At 44.3% G+C, this 17,143-nt stretch overlaps 1 protein-coding gene across 1 annotated transcript; it reads right to left on the reverse strand.

Moving 5' to 3' along the window:
• Positions 1-845: 845 nt before the first annotated feature.
• On the reverse strand, positions 846-10,567 carry LOC130262301 (cytochrome P450 2D14). Its single transcript, XM_056509318.1, has 9 exons — positions 10,137-10,567; positions 7,876-8,047; positions 7,009-7,161; positions 6,241-6,401; positions 5,936-6,109; positions 3,985-4,126; positions 3,200-3,387; positions 2,159-2,300; positions 846-2,030 (listed from the first exon to the last, which is right to left on the reverse strand). Exons 1-9 carry the CDS (start codon positions 10,347-10,349, stop codon positions 1,852-1,854), a joined length of 1,524 nt encoding a protein of 507 aa, XP_056365293.1. The 5' UTR covers positions 10,350-10,567; the 3' UTR covers positions 846-1,851.
• Between the last annotated feature and the right edge of the window lie 6,576 nt (positions 10,568-17,143).

Consider the following 17,143-nt stretch of genomic DNA (forward strand, 5'->3'; position numbering starts at 1 on the left):
CGCCTGCTGAGGGCTCTGCCTGCTGAGGGACCCCGCCTGCTGAGGGACCCCGCCTGCTGAGGGCTCTGCCTGCTGAGGGCTCTGTCTGCTCAGGGACCCCGCCTTCGGAGGGACCCCGCCTGCTGAGGGCTCTGTCTGCTCAGGGACCCCGCCTTCGGAGGGACCCCGCCTGCTGAGGGCTCTGTCTACTGTGGGCTCCGCCTGCTGAGGCCCCGCCTGCTGAGGGCTCTGTCTGCTCAGGGACCCCTCCTTCTGAGGGACCCCGCCTGCTGAGGTACCCCGCCTGCTGTGGGCTCCGCCTGCTGAGGGACCCCGCCTGCTGAGGTACCCCGCCTGCTGAGGGCTCCGCCTGCTGAGGGCTCTGTCTGCGGAGGACTGTCTGCTGAGGGCTCTGTCTGCGGAGGGCTCCGCACCGCCCCTCAGAGCCCGCTCCTCCCTCAGGGCAGGGCTGGGGCTGTGATTTGGAGCGATCCATGTGTTCCCTTTGCCCCCGGGACGCTGCAATCGGCTGGTCTTTGGTCGTGAGCTGGGCTTTCTCTCATACACTCTTGCATGCTAGACAGACGGTCCCTACTCTAGCTATACTCACGTTTTTATCCAAATACACGAGTGCAGGGAACTCTCTATAGCTAAGTTTTCTGTAAACGCACTTGGGTATGTGCTGGCCACTATAAATCCGAAGACATTCAGTTCAGTGTCATTGAAGAGACCAGAAAAGCTACACTGAAATGATCTTGAAAGACGCAGGTGTGGTGCTGGGTGTGAGGAGAAAAATCTCAGGTGAGTGAGTATCTGATGCAGGAGCACGGCAGGACTGAGGCGAACACAAAGAGGGGGCTGAGAAAGAGAATTTCACATCACTTTTATTCTTTCAAGTTATTTTGTAGATGAAAAGCATAAATGTGCAGTTCCTGCTGAAGTTCAAATCTTAATTATGTTAATAAGTATTTGCATAATTCAATAGCTTTCATAGCTTCCAAAATTAGTAATATACAAATTTACTACTGCACATGTGCACCCGATTTCAGATATTTTATGTTTTTTTAGTGGCTATTGTACAAAGAAGCACCTTTTTGCTATTGTCTCTTTAGATGAGGTGAGGGAGCTATTGCTAATTTAAACATCAACTTATCTTTACATCTAGCAAAACAATTTGTCAGGAAGATAAATTGCAGGAAGAAAGTGAAAGATAACTCTGAAATCTATGGCCATACAGATTCAAACAGTGTAACTCCATCCTCACTCCTTGGTGAGTTCCAAACCTGCCCAAGAGCTGACTTTAGGTAATGAAAAAAAAAAAAAAAAAGTTTTAATTAGAGGAGATAGTAAATCTAAACACCAGTGTTTCTCTTTAAACGCATTTATAGAAATTTCTGTATTTCACAAATGCTCTTCTTCTGTGGCTGAAACACCATATGGACTATTTATGTACTCCTTGGTATTTACTCCTACTGGAACCATAGTGTGACGTAAGGGTTGTTGGGACTAAAATTTTCTTTCTTTGAGGCTATAAATTAAGACAATGCAGCATTTGTTCAACATACAGAAGTATGTAATAAACAGGAAGGAATGAAGGGAACATGTATGTCTGGGATGGTAAGATTTTCCAGAAGCACTAGTCTGAAATTAGATTTTAATGTCACCTTGTTGTTGAAGCCGAAGGTCTCTTGCCTGGTTCAAGAAGAACATCTAGAATGAAGCTAAACAAGATATTGGTCTAGATCCTTACTTTACACAGATGTGGCCTTCTGCACAGACTTGAGATTGAACTTGGCTTGATCCTGTCTAGACCTGCAATGTTTCTGACACAGTTTGGGTGGGTGATGGTCTATGAGTGAGAGTGGTGTGCACTTATCTCGGGAGAGCTCGCAACAGGAATGGGCGTGGAGAGTTGATGAGTGCAAAGTGGGCATCCACCTGTGGCCTGGGCTGGTCCTCAGGGAGCACGAAAGTGAATTTCTGCAGGAGAGTGGTAAAGAAGAGAAAGAGCTCCATCCTGGCCAGCTGTTCTCCCGGGCAGGCACGGCGACCTGCAGGAGAGGGAATAGGAAGAGTCTGTCAAAGAGGGCAATAATCGATGCTAGAACTGCCGCAGGGGGAGCAGATCACCCTCCTGCAATGCTTCTGACTCGCAGCTGGATCCTCCTCTCAGATTTACCTGATGAGAAGGGCAGGAAAGCCTCTGGTTTCACAAACTGCCCCTTTGCATCCAGGAAGTGTTCGGGGTAAAACTCGTTTGGTTTCTTCCAGACTGTCTCATCCTTCAGCACGGAAGACAAGTTGGTGATGATTGTCGTCCCCTGTACTCCCCGACAAGAGGAAACAACTTAAGTGAGAACAGCAGAATTATCTTGGCACAACGGAGCAGTGCTGGTCCCTCTTTAGTCCATGTCTCCCGTCTAATACCACCCATTTCCATGTCTGCATCTAATTTGAAGCACAGGTAAAGCAGAGCCCTTTCCCAATGGCATATGGTGCCTGCCCCACACTCTGAGGCATCTGAACTTTTGCAATTTGTATCCCTACAAAGGCTGTTGCATGCAAATGCCAATTTCACAGTTACACAGTGGAAACAGCCTTTGCTTCTCAGATCCTCCTGGACCTGTTTTATAGCTGCAGAGAAAAAGCTGACTGACAGACTTCAAACCCCAGCTTTCACAGGGACCAGGGAAAATCACAAAGTTTTCTTGTTTCACATGTCAAGGTTCTAAACCACAGGAGACAGCACATTGCTACCAAAAAATTACAAAAAAATCCCAGGCTTGAATTCTGCCACTGCTACCGGGCAGCTGCTTGTCACAGTGGAACTGTCTGAATGCCAATGGAATTTGAGTGGCTTCAGAGGTTAGAATTTAACTACTACCATCTCAGGAAAGCTAGTAAGCTGTGTTGAGTGCCTCCAGAGGGCCTGTTAGGCTTCTTCTGACAAGCAGTGAATATCATGGCTCATGGAGAGGAAAGGAAACGTTTGCACTGAGCTGCCAGTGCAGTTGCATTCCCATACAACAAGCATAAGCCTAGAACACAGATATGACCATTGGCCTGAATTCAGCATTTCAAAATGTCCTATTTTAGTGCTGTAACACTGTGACTGTAATTGGGGCTGGAAGTGTGACACTGCAGGGTTGGATGGGGTCATCCCCATGCCTGGCATTTGCACAAGGAGAGGCTGGTAAATTGCTTATCTGGTCACAGTCACCTTGGGAATAAAGAAGCCTTGCAACTCGGTGTCCCGGTACGTCATGTGAGGTAGCCCAATAGGAACAATATCCCCACAGCGCTGCACTTCATGGATCACAGCATTAGTGTAAGGCATGCTTGCTTGGTCCTTCATGGTGGGGGGTCTCTCTCTGCCAATCACTTTATCAATCTCTGCCTGGACCTTACCTGAAAGCAGAAGAGATAAAGAATTAGAGGACCCTTAGATAACCAGAAGCAGCTGGTACAAGCTGAATAAAGACTGGCTGCATGAGATTGTAGGCACTGCATAAGAACAGGACAGGAGTTAGAGAAAGAAACAGAAACCAGACACAAAGGCATTTTTCAGTTGACTGGTAACTCACTATAACCCTTCTTTGCTCATAGCATCTTTAATAAAGGCCTTGCCACTTGTCATGCTACCTTTACCCCTCCTCTATGCAGCTAGAAGTATACCTAGGCAAGCAGTATGAGAGAATTTAAACCAATCAGCCTCTGTTCCAAATACTGCAACAGGGTACGCTGACCACTGCAAGCCCCCAGGTGAAGCCCTTAAAATGAAGGCAAAAGCAAACCTGCCTTTTGAACTCCTTTTTATCATGACTACTCCCCTCCAGAAGAGCTGTTTGGGAAGTGTTTATCCTGTGTTTCTGCTAGACCAACAATCACCAAAGCTGCTCCTCATTGCAAAATCCAAGGATTGCTCTTCCTCATTGTGAAATCCTTGTGGAAAAATTAGTCTTGAAGGGATGATTCTACGCTTCTGAAAGCAAGTTTCTGACTTACTCTGTATTTCTGGGTGGAGAAGCATATACAGCAATGCCCACCGCAGACTGGTGGAGGTAGTCTCAGAACCAGCTGTAAACAAGTCCATGGCCACCAGACGAAGGTTTTTATAGTGGAAACCATTCTCTTCAGCTGCCTTACCCTGTGGAGAGCAAAAAAGTGAGTGATTGGAGCTGCACTGTTTCCTGGGTGAGAAAAGCACTATCCAGAGAAGTGCTGAGAAGCACTAGATCCATTTTTTAGCATGTTTTCCTCTATTTCTTTGGGAGAGTAGAGCACAGCATAAGCAACAGTCTGAGCATGACTCATGTACTTGTTGCCTCCTGTATTTGAAGGTCCTCAACCACCTCCAGTATACTCAGAGAAGAATGCTACCCCTGCCTTCAGGACAGAAGTAAACATCTTGCGCTCTCAGCTCAAACAGGCCCTTGCCACTCACTGTAACATCTTCCCCCAGAGGAGGTGGAACACGGTTATTCAGGTTTGATAAAAGGCACAGAGTAGAGAGGAGGCTGCATAGATTTGGCAAATGCAAAATTAGAATGATTTTAAGGGAGTTATCTCTAGCTGTGCATTACAGATTCTCACTGCTCCTGCCCTGCTATTTTCTTACAATTGGAAAAAAAGAAAAGGATCAGGGTTATCAGGTTAAAGGATTATTGCTGCCTATTAAGTCTCCAACACCACTTTCAGCAAAACTGGTCCCTCATCCAAATGCTAATTGAGCTCAAATTTGTTAGCATATGAGATATGACAAGCTCTCTGCATGAGTTCATCTGCTTGTCTTTTCTAATCCTCTTTATACTTCCCTTTCCTAGGGACTAGCTTCTGTTAAGTTATTCTGTATATTTAGATGCTGTTATAATATGGATAGCAATTAATAATGCATTTAAAACTCAACTGTTATTTCAACAAAAGATCTTAGACAAGGGAGTTTGGGACTGACTTGATCACAGTTAACTCAGGAGAGGGATTTATCAGACTGGCTTATCAGGTGATGTTAGTGAACAGAAGAGAGATGTGACAAGAGGCAACACAGTCAGGCTCACATCCACCCCCAAGCTGTACTGCTCAGTGCAGAGTAACGTGGGTGACGTTGCTCTGCCCATGCGACCTGGGTGGGGATAAGGCATGGGCTGGAGGTGCCCGACACCCACAGCATGGCAGGGCTTGTTATGCAGAGCAGCAGTCCAGCCTAAGGACGTGGATAGTGGAAGTGATTTGCAAGCAGAATTTGCTAATATTGCTCATCTGGCACTTGAAATTTAGTGAATCCATGTGCAGAAACATATGGCAGCTGGACGGGCTGACCCAAATATCTTTGATTTTACACTGACTTTGTGCCTGAGTGAATTCAAGGAAAGACTCCTTTTAATTTCCTTGAAGTTCAGATTTAGGCCTTCCTCTAATGTTTAGTTCTTAGCAAGCAATTCAAAAATACATATCCCAAAGGAGACACTAGTTTCAAATCGTAACTTGGTTTAAAGGCAGGCTATGGATGGGGCAATGAGACCAAAAATTCAATCTGTTGCTCCAGTTTTGTGACTGATTTTGAGGCATCATTCCTCGAGGCACTGACATTACAGAGAATTTTGCATGCTGAATTGTTCCCTGGTGCAAACTTAGGACAATTAGTGAATTCTCAATCATTACCTTTTTTAAGCCTTCAAATTCTTGAAGACTGGACAGATGGAAATTCTTAGATTTTGAAGGAAATGTGAAGGCAGAAAATGGAAACAAGAACATCAGCAAATAATATGGTGTCTTAAGACAATAAAAGAGCTTACAGAATGAAGAATACTTTTCTTCTTAAGATACATTGTGGAAGGAAAAAGTAGTAAATGAGTTGGTAAGAGGTTTAGTGCAGCTCTTTGAGGAAAGTCAACTTGACAAGCTTAAACAGGCAAAGAAACTACTCCTGACCCCGCAGGGTCTGCTAGTTTCACCCTACCTTCTCCATTTCCTTTAAAAAGACATCAGTGAGATCTCGAGTGTAAGCAGGGTCCCAGGTCTTCATATGCTTCTGTATGATCACATCTATGAAGTCCATTAACTCACTTTGTGCTCGAAAGGCTCTCTTTGGCACTCCAGGGATGCGCAACAGAATGGGCACCACATTAAGAAACTGGGGTGTGAGAACCAGAGAGAGTGAGAGAGGAAGAGAGAGAAGATATTACATGATGCAAAAAAAGAAAAATTATGGAAACACAATTTTCTCAAGCAATAGAGGGCAGCTTCCTACACCTTGTGGTTTACCTGAGGCAGGAATCCACCTTCTTCATCCAAGGAATTTTGAAATAACTGTGAGAGCTTGTTGAATGTCTCGTCACCGTAGTCAAAACGGTCTCCAAAGACAATGTGGCAGATCATGTTGCAGACAGCATTATTGAGAGGAACACGTATGTCAAAAGATTTACCTGGAAATGGAAATTGAGACCAAGCCATGAAGCTCAGCAACACCAAACTGCTGGACTTCATCTGTTAGCAATGAGAATGCACAAAGGCCACCTTGATGATACCAGGAGAAAAAACTCTCAAACCACTCAAAGCATCACACTAGGAAGAGAAGATCATCTCATTCTTACTAATATTTGGTTGATCTATGTTTAAAGAAGAAAACTCCCAAGAAAACTCGAGTTGCAGGTTTGTTCTGCGACTTGACAGGTAACACTTTGTTCTGTGTCTGGATGACAGGCTGTGAACTCTCAGCTGCACTTTTATCGCATGTGATAATATCAATATGTTCCACTAAACTACACAGAGTTACTGAGCTCAGGAAATAATTCTGTTTTACCTCTCTATGTCTAATTTCCTATTTGTTTACTGTTTCACATGGATTAGTGTTACAGCAGCCTCCCTGGGTGAAGCAGAAGTGGCTCCAAGGAGTGCACATAGACCAGAAACACTGCATTTGCAAGGGAAGAGAGCACTGCATGCAAACAGAAGTGGCTGTAGTATTACATCTCTCTGCAACACTGTATTGCCTTTCTCTGTGATTTCCCCATTCTTATGGATGTCACAAACCTTCTTCAGACTTGATGGCAGAACAAAGAAATCCAGCTTCCTCTACCACTCGCTCCTCCAGGGATTTCTTTCCCATCCCAAAGTTCCTCAGCGTAGTGAGTGTGAATCTCCTTAGCTCCTTCCAGACGTGCCCATATCTTGCTACAACAAGCCCTGGAATTATGGGTGAGCAAGAAATGTCAGATACCTGACTTGTACATCAAGAGAATTTTGCTAGAGAACAGCAATTGTGAGTTGGGAGGTACAGGTCTGTGTGGATAGATGAAACAGTATGACCTTGTGCAGCTTGTTCAGACAGCAATTCTGAAATGGATCCCTTCACCTTCTAACGCCTGTTCATGGCTGGCAAAGGTGCGGGGAGGATTCAGTGGGAGCAACAAGGGCTGCTAAGGATAAAGGAATCACTCCTCCAAACCATTCAGCGTTGTTCCCATAGCTTGTGTGAACTAGGTAGCAGCTTGTGCCACCACATAGGAGCCGAGGATGTGATGTGGGCAGGATGCAGGAAAATACTCTGTCTTGAATGAAAGTCACCATATTGTTTTGCAACAACTTACATGTAATATTTTGCATAAGCATTTTCTCTTACATGAGCACCATAAATACTAATCTGCAGGTGTTGGGAGCTGGCAGAAAAGTTGTACCGCTTATAGTATCCTCACACAGCTGAACAAGTGTGTGCTTGCTGGAGTCATACTACAACCACTAAGGGGAGCCCCCATTTAATCAAATCTGAGTTTGTCGCCACCAAAGGGTGCCACACATGCCAGGAGGTTGACCAGGGAACGTGCTCTGAGAGCATCTTGCCTCTACCCAATCTTTCTCATGCTAGTGCCATCAAGAAATGTCTATTTTCATGGAACTTGCCTTCAGTATTCTCTCCATAGCCCATATGTTCATATATTGGAAAGGGTGGCCGGTCAGCAAAGACCTCTGAGTTGTGGACCAGGGCTTCCTTCACCGTTTTATATCCATTCAGCACTACCACGTTGGTCCAGCAGTTTTGGAGACTGAAGATGTTTCCAAACTTCTTCTGAAGCTGTCAAGATAAAAAAGCATGTCCCTGAAAATGAGCTGAGTGTAACATCAGAAATATCACCATATCCTTCCTTAGGGCCTTTACTATTTAGTGAACTTTGAACTTTTATTCAGAGATCTTCAGCTGATCTTTGACCTTTATCTTTGCAGTGCAACAGCTCCAAACAGTGCCAAGCAGCAGCCATAGAAGGGATCAATGCCATGTAGGTGGAAAAATTTAGAATACACCTATCCTGGCCAAACTGTTGTCATGAACATTGTGTAAGTACTTTTAAGTTTGTCAAGAACCTTTTTTTGGATTTTTAAAGACTGTATGCTCAATAATGAATTATTTCCTTATGTTTCTATTTATTTTGATCTAAAAGATTAAGTCAGTTTTGAGTTAGTCTACTTCTGCTGCAGGAAATATTGATAATAAGGTGATACATAATTTTTATTTAAAGACACATTTGTACCTAAAGATCTAGCCAGAGACAGGTTTTCAGAAACATGGATGGGAAAGGCAGTTCCACACTGGAGTTTCAGGTCAGCTTTCTCCCTAAAAGGAATGTACACATCTAGTATGACTAGCACATAACCTTATACCTGCTGTGATCTGTAAGCCTCATAAAGCTGAATGCACAGGTAATCCTGTCAGCCATACACTCACCATGGGAGCTGGCCATGGAGCAAAGTCTTCTCCAGGTAGACAAGCCCTCTAATGGGACATAGACTCCTGGGAAGAAAGGTCAAAGCTCCCCTGCTAGTCAAGAACACTGAGCAAAGCTCAGAAGCATGTTGTTTAAAGACAGTGCAATAGCAGCAATGCCCCGCAGTTTTCTAATACTTTTTTTCTGGATTTTTTTGCTGTTGTTGCTCTTTAAAAGCTAAGATTCTTGATTTCTGCACTGTAGCATTGCAAGGAATTTAAGTACTTAATACTGTATTTACAGTAGGGTTGAAAAGGGAATTAGCACTTCACTGGCACTAGAAGTACGTCATTAAAATGATTCCTAGTCGAGATTGTGGTTAGCATGACACAGATGTGACATGATTTGAAAATTATAAGCTTTTGGACAACGTGCAAACAAATAATACAAATGCTATATTTAGTGTTCTACTTGGCAGGTTTTCGATGGGCAGCTGAACAGCGCTGTCCTAGAAAACAGGCCTTTAGAGTTTGCAGCCTGAAGCACAAAACACCTGTGGTTTATCTGCTGCAGGCTGTGAAAGCCGTGCTTTCCCTGTGAGAAAAGCTAAGCCCTGACTTGGAATAGGAATGCTACTGAGATTTTGGGCATTGCTGCTGGGGCAAATACCACAAGCTGGTCTCCTTAACTGAAACTGTCACATGTCCACAGGCATGCTTCAGTAACTCGCAGGGAAGCCTGCCATTCCTGCAGCCACGTTCCCAGCCCACGGACATTTGTTTGTCTTCCCTTGTTTGTACATTCCCCTGCTCTTTGCCTCCAAGCCTGCCCACATGTTAGGCTGGCAGCCAGCTCTACAGCAGCACCTATCACTGAGGGCACAGCAGTGGTCTCCCACTGAGCTCATACAGAGGTGGGGAGATAGAGGTTGGTGTGTGCTTAGAAAGAGTGTCATGAAATTTCACAATAGTGCATTTACTCCATCACGATCATATATGTTCATTGCAAAGTGCATCCCAGGTACTACATAAACATCACTCTTCCTAGGACTTACCTGAACGCATCTGCCTCCTACAGCAAGTCCTTTTATGGTCCTAGAGGGTCATCTAAAGGTATTTCTGGGAGTTACTCACTGAGTGCTTCAATACTACTGGTGACCTTTCCTTGAACTTTTTCTTTGGTCATGTGCTGTTGTTCTTGTTACATAACTGCCAGAACACCCACTATACTCCTCATTATATGTTTATCCAGTGTTTCCAGCTATGTTTATCATCCTGTGTGCCTAGTTTTTTCTTCTTTTATTTTTTCTTGCTAGGTAGTCTTAAAGCTCTATCTAGCAACTTCAGGGAAAATGAACATTCCTATTCTCTGCATTATGTATCTCTAGCTGATACAAGCCCACCCCTCCTGGGCCCACAGTAGATTGTATGTGGAGTGTTTTGTTCAGGGGCTGCCACTCACCTGGCTGAAGGAGCGATAGGGTTTGTGGAAGTCAATGGAGAGCATGGTCCCGACGAATGGCAGCGAGGCTGGGCCCGGCGGGTAATGGCTCCACTTCTTTCTGCGCTTCATGAAGTCAAGCAGTACAGTAAACACTGTAAGAAAAATTCCCAGTATAGAGATGCTGCTCCAGACTGATGACAGCTGGGACCCCAGCCACAGGAGCAATGCCATTCTGAAGTCTGTCTATCCTTGACCTTCCTCTTTTGACCCAAGACTGTCTCTGTCTCCTTTTGCCTTTTCTCTTCTCCTGTCTCTCACTTTCTTGCCCTGACAGCTGCCCCTTTCTCCTTGCTCCCTCCTCTTCCCCACACTGCTTTTTTCTGCTGCTTCTCTCTCCCTGCACTTGCCGGCTTTTGAAGGTGAAACTTGACTCTAAGCTCCTCCTCTGCTCTGTTCAGCCTTAGGGGAGTGGTGACTAGGTCGTCCCTCCTCCTCCTCTTCTTCCAAAGCCGGAGCTCAGAGGCCTCTGGTGCTGCTGGAAGTGGTGGCTGGTGCTGACGATGGCCTCAATGGGGCAGGGCTGGGTTGGCCCTGGCTCCTCTCACAGACAAGAAGAAGGTCACAAGTAACCAGTCTTGTTGCATTCTCATGGGGTGATATGGAAACAGTTTGTTTAAGTGTGTGTCACCTTGTTAGTACAAGTGAGTCGGAAGAAGCAGCTCCTAAACAAAGACCATACAGATTTCTGTTTCCAGGCTAGGGATAGGTTTCATTTGAACTTGAGAAAGTTCAGGTTAGATCAAAAATTCCCTTACAGAAAGCACTTACTACAGAAATTAGCTTAAAACAGTCATGTGAGAGTTTAAAAATAAGTTATGTTTCCAGTATTAAAAATTTTTATCAAAATCCAAATGTCAGTCAGCACAATGGCCTCAGTTTTGTAGAACATAGCTCAGCTACAAGGAAAAAGTCATACATATTACAAGGTGCCCCAAATATCCAATCTTTGGGGAAGCAGTAATACCAACACAATTATGGAGTTAGTCAAAGTATTTCCTAAAGCAGCACAGCTGTGTGCTCCTGGCATCTGTGCCATAGGAGATCAATAAACCTTGCTCTTAGGACAGTCAGCTCTAGATAAAAGAAGCAGTAAACCCATCACAGCTTGATCTCTGATCTCAGTGTGATCAGAGGAAAAATTCCTAATGGAACAGTTGCTGCAGAGATAGAGAGCTCAGGCTGCAAGGCAGTGCACCTGAAAATGTTGTTCAGGTAGCGCTGGTGTGCAGCCAGACTCTCAAATGCCCTTTCCCCTGGGAGGGGAGGCACCTCCATGCTCATTATCTGTGTGCTGATGTCACCTTGCTGGAGTCTCCACAGCAGGATCCTGTTTAGAAAGCATCACGGCTTATCACGGTTCAGAGTTTGTCCCCAGTACTTTTAAACAAACATGTGGAATGGGAAACAACGCGGGGAATTACCAGCTCCCACACAACTGCAGAATTGTGATTTCTTTTCACTTACAGAGACATGCTGGGGTAGTTGATACACCTGGAAACCTGCCACAATAGGCACAGTGTCTTCAGGAAGAATAGGCTGGAAACAGTGAGGAGTGGTTGTGTGCTGTGCAGTGGAGTGCCCAGAACTTGGCACCATGGGAGAGGTGATGGCCTGTCTGTGGACAAAGAGAAGGTGGCAAAGCACTATGGGGAGTGTTGTGCCAGGCAGTCACTACAAACTTCTTGGGAAAGGTGAGAAAGTCAATAGAGCCATCCCACACAATCACAGGCCTTAGGGCTAACTCTCATATTGTGCTTTAACCTAAGAGCTGCATGATCAGGCACAGTCTGGGTGTTTTCTCAAGTGAGCTCAACACAGCTTCATGACACAGGGGATTGATAAGGCAACGGGAGGACATGCTGTGCTGGGTTTGCAGTTCACAAAATGGGAAGAATTGTCTCAGTGTATGATGGTCAAGGATAAGTTTGCCTGCAGCAACGATGAAGCTGTGAAATACTAAATCCTGCAAGAAATCAGTGGTACAGACAGCATTACTGCCCTTACCTGAGAGAGCAGGTTTAATTTCATCCAAGGATCTCCATTGCAGAATCCCAAAGGGAGCTGCCCTGAAGAATGAAGTGGCCCAGGAGAGCTGGTTGTTCTTCAAGGGCAAATTAAAACATGAGATAGGTGTGTCTCATTTATTTCCTGGACATTTAACATCATTTTCTACCCTTTTGGTTAAATCAATGACATACAGACTGGCAGGGTAGCTGACAAAGTGAGTGGATGATTGTTCAGATTGTGGGGCTGAAATAAGTGGGATCAACAGTGCATAGTCCAGCTGGTGGATGATCACCAGTGATGTCCCTTAGGTGTCTATATTGGGGCTGATAAAGTTTAGGTTATTAGGAACATGGCCAATGTGACAGAGAGCACTCTTGGCACTCTTGGCAAGTCCAGCTTGTTAGAGCTACCAGAGCTGAACTGTTTGAACTGTGTAGCCTGGGAGTTTGTTGGCTTTTGAATACCCACCACATTTCAAATGGCTCTAGTGTGAGGTCTCAGGAGACAGAGCTGCAACAGTTCCCTACTCAGTGGGCTGGCTTGAGCAGGAGATGGCTGAATGATAAAAGGTGATCAATGGCTTCTTCCCACATTGATTTTTGTGGCCCATTTTCTCAGATGACAGTGGAAAGACGGAAATGTAGTCCCAAGAATGCCAATGGAAATTTCCTCATCACCCCACCAGTAAAAGTATTTTACCTGGCCTGTTTAACTTTATTTTGAGCTTGACATTTTATGAACTTCAGCTGAAAAATATCCTGGTCCTTTCAGTTTTGTTTATTTTGGCTAGAGCCAAAAGCTGTTAGACTCCCATCATTCACCTGTGAACTCTAACAAAGATTGTAAGAACCAAAATGAGGGATGTCAGGCTCCAGGTGGCTCTTTAAAATGCTCTTCATTGTATCCAGATGGCACAGCAATTTATGGGTTGTGGGTGACAAGAGCCCAGCCCACAGCCTTTTCAGCCACAGCTGTGGGTTCCTCTGAAACCAACTCTATGCATGATATACTTTTCATTGTAGTGCATCTTAAAACATGACAACCAATCAATACCTTTATTATTACCCATAGTCTATTATAACTACTAACATTGCCACATTCATGTTGCTATTTTCGAATCACAAAATTAGTATGTTACAGTTTAAGCTAAAAGTTCTTTTTCAGTTTTCTCTCTGTGGAAAATTTTGATATCTTTTCTCTACTTGCAACATTGGCTTTCTTGTTTGCCCATGAAAATCTTTTTGCTTGGTAAAAACATCTTTTGTATGAGGTGAATTTATCCTTTGCTTAGGGTCATAAAACCCCCTTCCAACCCCCTTGCTCTTTGCCTTCTAGTTACCCAGCAAGGCTGGCTCAGCAATTATTTTCTTCTGTATCAAAACTTGCTATAATTTCTCTCCTTCTTCAGATTCTACATTCAGAGATCTGTTACACATACATATCTGTGAGACCTTCCTGTCAAATCCTTATCCTTCCCAACAAAAGATGGTTAATCAGAATTCAGGAAGTGGATTTAATTTTAATGAACACCACCCTGGAAGGCCATCAGAGTAGGAACTCTCCAGCTACTCTGCTTTCTGTGGTTCAGCCTTGACATAAAGTGACATAGCTGCAACCTGAGAAATGCATCAACTTAAGGAAAAACCTGCACTGACACTGACTTCCCAATTGACATCTTTCCAAAAGGTCACTTGGTAAATGATCCTTTCCTGCCAACTTGACAGCTCCTCCACTTTTGGCTAGTAGCATGGATGGCCAGTCCTGCAAAGGAGAGGAACAAGTGCTGTAGCTTCACAATTTCAAAAGAGCAGTTTTCAAAGCCAGCAAAGAAACAATAGACAACAGATCTCTTTCTGACAGAGAGAAAGAGAAAAGGGTAATTATTTTTCTGAAGGATGAAAGATGTTCATTTACATTTTGTTTCAATAAAGTAATATTTTGAGCAATTTTCAAGTCAGGGAAAAAACCCTCCAAATCCATATAATATTAATTTTAGCTAACTGCTGCCCTGCTGTGCTGGGTGCATGTCTTTGACTGTGCACAGTCAATTTAGAGACAAGCTAAGTGCTTGCATGCAGACATCACCATTCTTTGAGTGAAGATACTGAAATACAGAAGGGCAGCTTTAAGGGAAAAATGTATTAATACTGCAAAGCAAAGCATCCAGTAGCAAGATAATGCAGAAGTTGCCTTTTTTTTATTTTATTTTTAAGGCAATTTTAGTTGAGCCTTTTTGTCCGTATTTTGTCCGTATGTCCATAAGATCATATTTAATTATAATTACATGTTATATTTCCCCTTTGAAGGACCCTCTCTTTATTCAGTGTACAGAATAGATGATGATTACTTACTCATCTGCTTTTAATGACATTTGTCTTCCAAGTTTATTTTGCCACCTACTCTTCACACCTTGCCCATAAAGGTGCTTTAGATGGGCTTTTCCACAGTGATCATTAGTGCCTGCATGGGTGAGAAGCAGGCAGTCATTTGTCCCCAGAGCATCCCTCTGAGATGCCACCAATGGAGGCAAATGACCGTCTAAGTGTTGATACCCAAGAGAAAAAGTCTAGGTCACACACAGCTGTCCACGGCCCAGCTCCCAGATGAGGCTGTAAGCAGCTTCTGCAGATCTTCCTGCAGGATCCAAACTTTGGCACCCTGGAGGTCACAGATTAGTGCCTGTTTATGAAAACATCTGTTTCACTAACTACCCAGCATCACATACTCCTCTCTCCACAGAGGTGGGGTAAAACTCTTCCAATGGCCAAAGAAACACTTCCTTCCATCCCTCTTTGCTTCAAGCCTGGAGCTAGCCAGGAAGCACTGGTCACATAGTAGGGATATTTCCATGAGCTTTCAGATTTTTTTTCTGTCCAAATCCCAGCAGGCTAACTGCTTTCCCCTTAACACATGTAGATGGACACAAACCTCACCAATTTTTTGTTCTGGAGGAGCAAAGCCTCTTGGAACAAGATTGGTTAGCGTGAAGCCTGCTCCTCTCATTCCCTGGCTATCCACCTCCCAGGCTAGAGCAGAGCTGGGGCTGGTGAAGACCCCAGAGCCCTTTCCTCTTTGGCAGCCTCTTCTAAGCCCAGAAAACATGGTATTCCACCTAGTCCCAGACTTTTTTTTTGTTCCTTCCTCCACCTCTATTTTCAACACACAATCTCCCTTTTTGCCTGTTTTGCCTTCACTTAGATGGCTTCCCCCCAAATCATTTTGGTGCTGGAAGGGGCAAGGGGTTCATGGCAGAGACCAGCTTCACACTTGTCATTCGCCCTTAGCAGCCTGTGGCAGCCAGCAATAACCACCACCTGCTCTACTCAGACATCTCAGGGGAATTTTAGATGAAAAACTGAGAGCTCTATCAAGTGCACGCAAACTGGGTTTTCAAGTGCTTGTAACGTAGCCAAGTTTGAGCACAGTTTTAGAGAGCTGGTGCAATGTGTCTTCCTAACAGAAAGCTGCCTCCTGCCAAATTTTGTGTGTAATGCTTCAAAGCATTAAACTGAGAAAGGAAAATATCACCAGAAATTTTTCTAACGGGTTAGGAGAAGGTCAGATAAACAATGGATTTCTAAGAATTATGTCAGCCATTAGAAAGGGATGAAAAAAATTCTGGCTGAATGTTCCCAAACAAATTTAGCCTGAAGCACAACCCCAGCTCAGGAAATTTTAGTCTCAGCTGGTTCATTGTGACTTTCTTGGCCTTCAGATGGGGGTTTTAAACATTGGAAGTACTTCTACAGCCTTAAGATGGACTGTGCTAACAGCTTGCTCATAATAAAGCAGTCAGCACAGCTGAAATAGCCAAGTCTTTCATAGTTACTGTTACTATGAATTACTGCCAGCCTTCCCACATTGCAAAGAAATCTGTTATTCAGGCTTTTCTTCCTTAAATTTCCCATGGCTTCCTACCCTTTTTTCTGTATCAATAACACCAGTTCACTTATGACCAAAGTGAGTTGTAGCTGAATTTTACTTCTTTCACCCATCCCTTCCCATGCCATTACCCCTCATGCCATCCCATCTCCATCCACGTCCCTTGCCCTGAAAGAGGAATAACTCTGAACTTGGTACCAAAAGCAACGCATGTCTTGGCCCCCATCTTTCATCTCAGAGAGACAACTCTGTGCTGGTGCTGGAAGATGTCAAAGAGATGGGCTCCAGTGATGCTGTGAGCAGTTTGGCAGAGTGAGCTGTTCAGTTGCTGAAAGCATCAACATCTAGATGAATAAAGCAGCCACTGAGATGAAGTCACCCCTAGAAAAGCCTTGGACAGTAAGGGCTGAAAAATCAAAATGATACTAGCAGAATGGCTTTATTTTGACTTGACATTTCACAGAGCTTGAGATGATCCAGGACTGAGCTCGTACGTACATGTAACATTGCCCAGCAAAGGTTTCACCAGTTCAGCAAGCCCAGGGTGGTTATGGGCCCTTAACCACAGCATCCTCATCATGTTAACTGCGGTTAAGCAGAGATCAAAGCAAGTTGGCTTGGTTTTAATTGCCAAATTCAGGTTCTCTCATAGGCTAAAATGTTCCCACTGTTAGTTCAATCTGAGTTAGCCAAAAAGAGCTCAGCATGTGCAATTTCTAAGCCCAGCATGGGGAGGTAATGAACCAAGGCACTGCTCTGCACAGGTTGTGGTTCTAGCATTGGTCCAAAATGCCTCCTGAAGATTCCACTAAACCTCTGTGATGTGTCTGAGCTCTGGGAAGATGCCTGCTTATTTGACAAATGACTGGCAGCAGTTGCCTTGACTCACACTCTCTTGTGAAACTGTCAGAAAATTATGGCTTACGCCCCCAATACCATAGGCTGTTGACTTCTCTCAGCTGCTGGTTTTGGTTTCCTGCTTTTTAAGCTTCTCAGGAGCTGTGAGTATATTGTTTTTCTTTTCATTTTTTGTTTAAAACTGATACCTTGGGGGTTTTTCTTTGCTGTAATGAGAG

Source organism: Oenanthe melanoleuca, chromosome 1A, assembly GCF_029582105.1.
Source record: "Oenanthe melanoleuca isolate GR-GAL-2019-014 chromosome 1A, OMel1.0, whole genome shotgun sequence".
Taxonomy (NCBI): Eukaryota; Metazoa; Chordata; class Aves; order Passeriformes; family Muscicapidae; genus Oenanthe; species Oenanthe melanoleuca.